We start from the raw sequence: 595 nt of genomic DNA, 5'->3' as shown, positions 1-595 counted from the left end.
GGCCCCTGGCTCAGTATGTGACACTGGCCTGGGCCCTTTATATGCATCGTCTTAGTTTTCACAGTAACTGCAAAGGGTAGGTACTGTTATGCCTATTTGATGACGGGAGAAACAGGCTTGGAGAGGCTATGACTAGGTCGCGGTCAAGTGACCCATTAGCAGTGGGGACATATGGACCTGTGGTCCTATTTCAAAGGCCACGGGTCATAAACAAAGGGAGGGCCAGGGGAACAGCAGGGGGCAGTGGAAGCCATGCAGACTATCCCCACCAAAGCCCGGGGGTCGCCAGGGGTGGGACGCACAGAGTGCACATACCAAGAATGAAGAGGACCTCCACGGCCAGGTCGCAGACACTGGGGGGGCCACGGGCGGCACTGGGCTCCCGGGCTGTGCTCACGCACACGCTGTAGGGCACGGTGACAGCCACGTAGAGGGTGGCCAGCAGGATGAAGCCATCCCAAGTGGCCCTCAGCGCCCCACAGTGCAGCAGGATGAAGGGCGACTTCCGGATGGCGGCTACCTTGTACTCAGGCAGATTTGGCTTCTCCCCAAACACCCCCTAATGAGAGGCAGGGGAGGGGCCGGCAGGGGGGGC

General features: G+C 60.3%; 1 protein-coding gene across 1 annotated transcript in view; it reads right to left on the bottom strand.

Annotated features, from left to right (window-relative positions):
* Positions 1-595, bottom strand: part of KCNH3 (potassium voltage-gated channel, subfamily H (eag-related), member 3) — a 19,001-nt gene that overhangs the window by 14,391 nt on the left and 4,015 nt on the right. Inside the window, exon 5 of the mRNA XM_010857771.1 lies at positions 316-559. Coding sequence (XP_010856073.1) covers positions 316-559 — 244 coding nt within the window. The remainder of the gene's footprint in view (positions 1-315; positions 560-595) is intronic.

This window comes from Bison bison, unplaced genomic scaffold (assembly GCF_000754665.1).
Source record: "Bison bison bison isolate TAMUID 2011002044 unplaced genomic scaffold, Bison_UMD1.0 scf7180017864383, whole genome shotgun sequence".
Lineage (NCBI taxonomy): Eukaryota > Metazoa > Chordata > Mammalia > Artiodactyla > Bovidae > Bison > Bison bison.
This window is presented reverse-complemented; position numbering and strand designations above follow the sequence as displayed.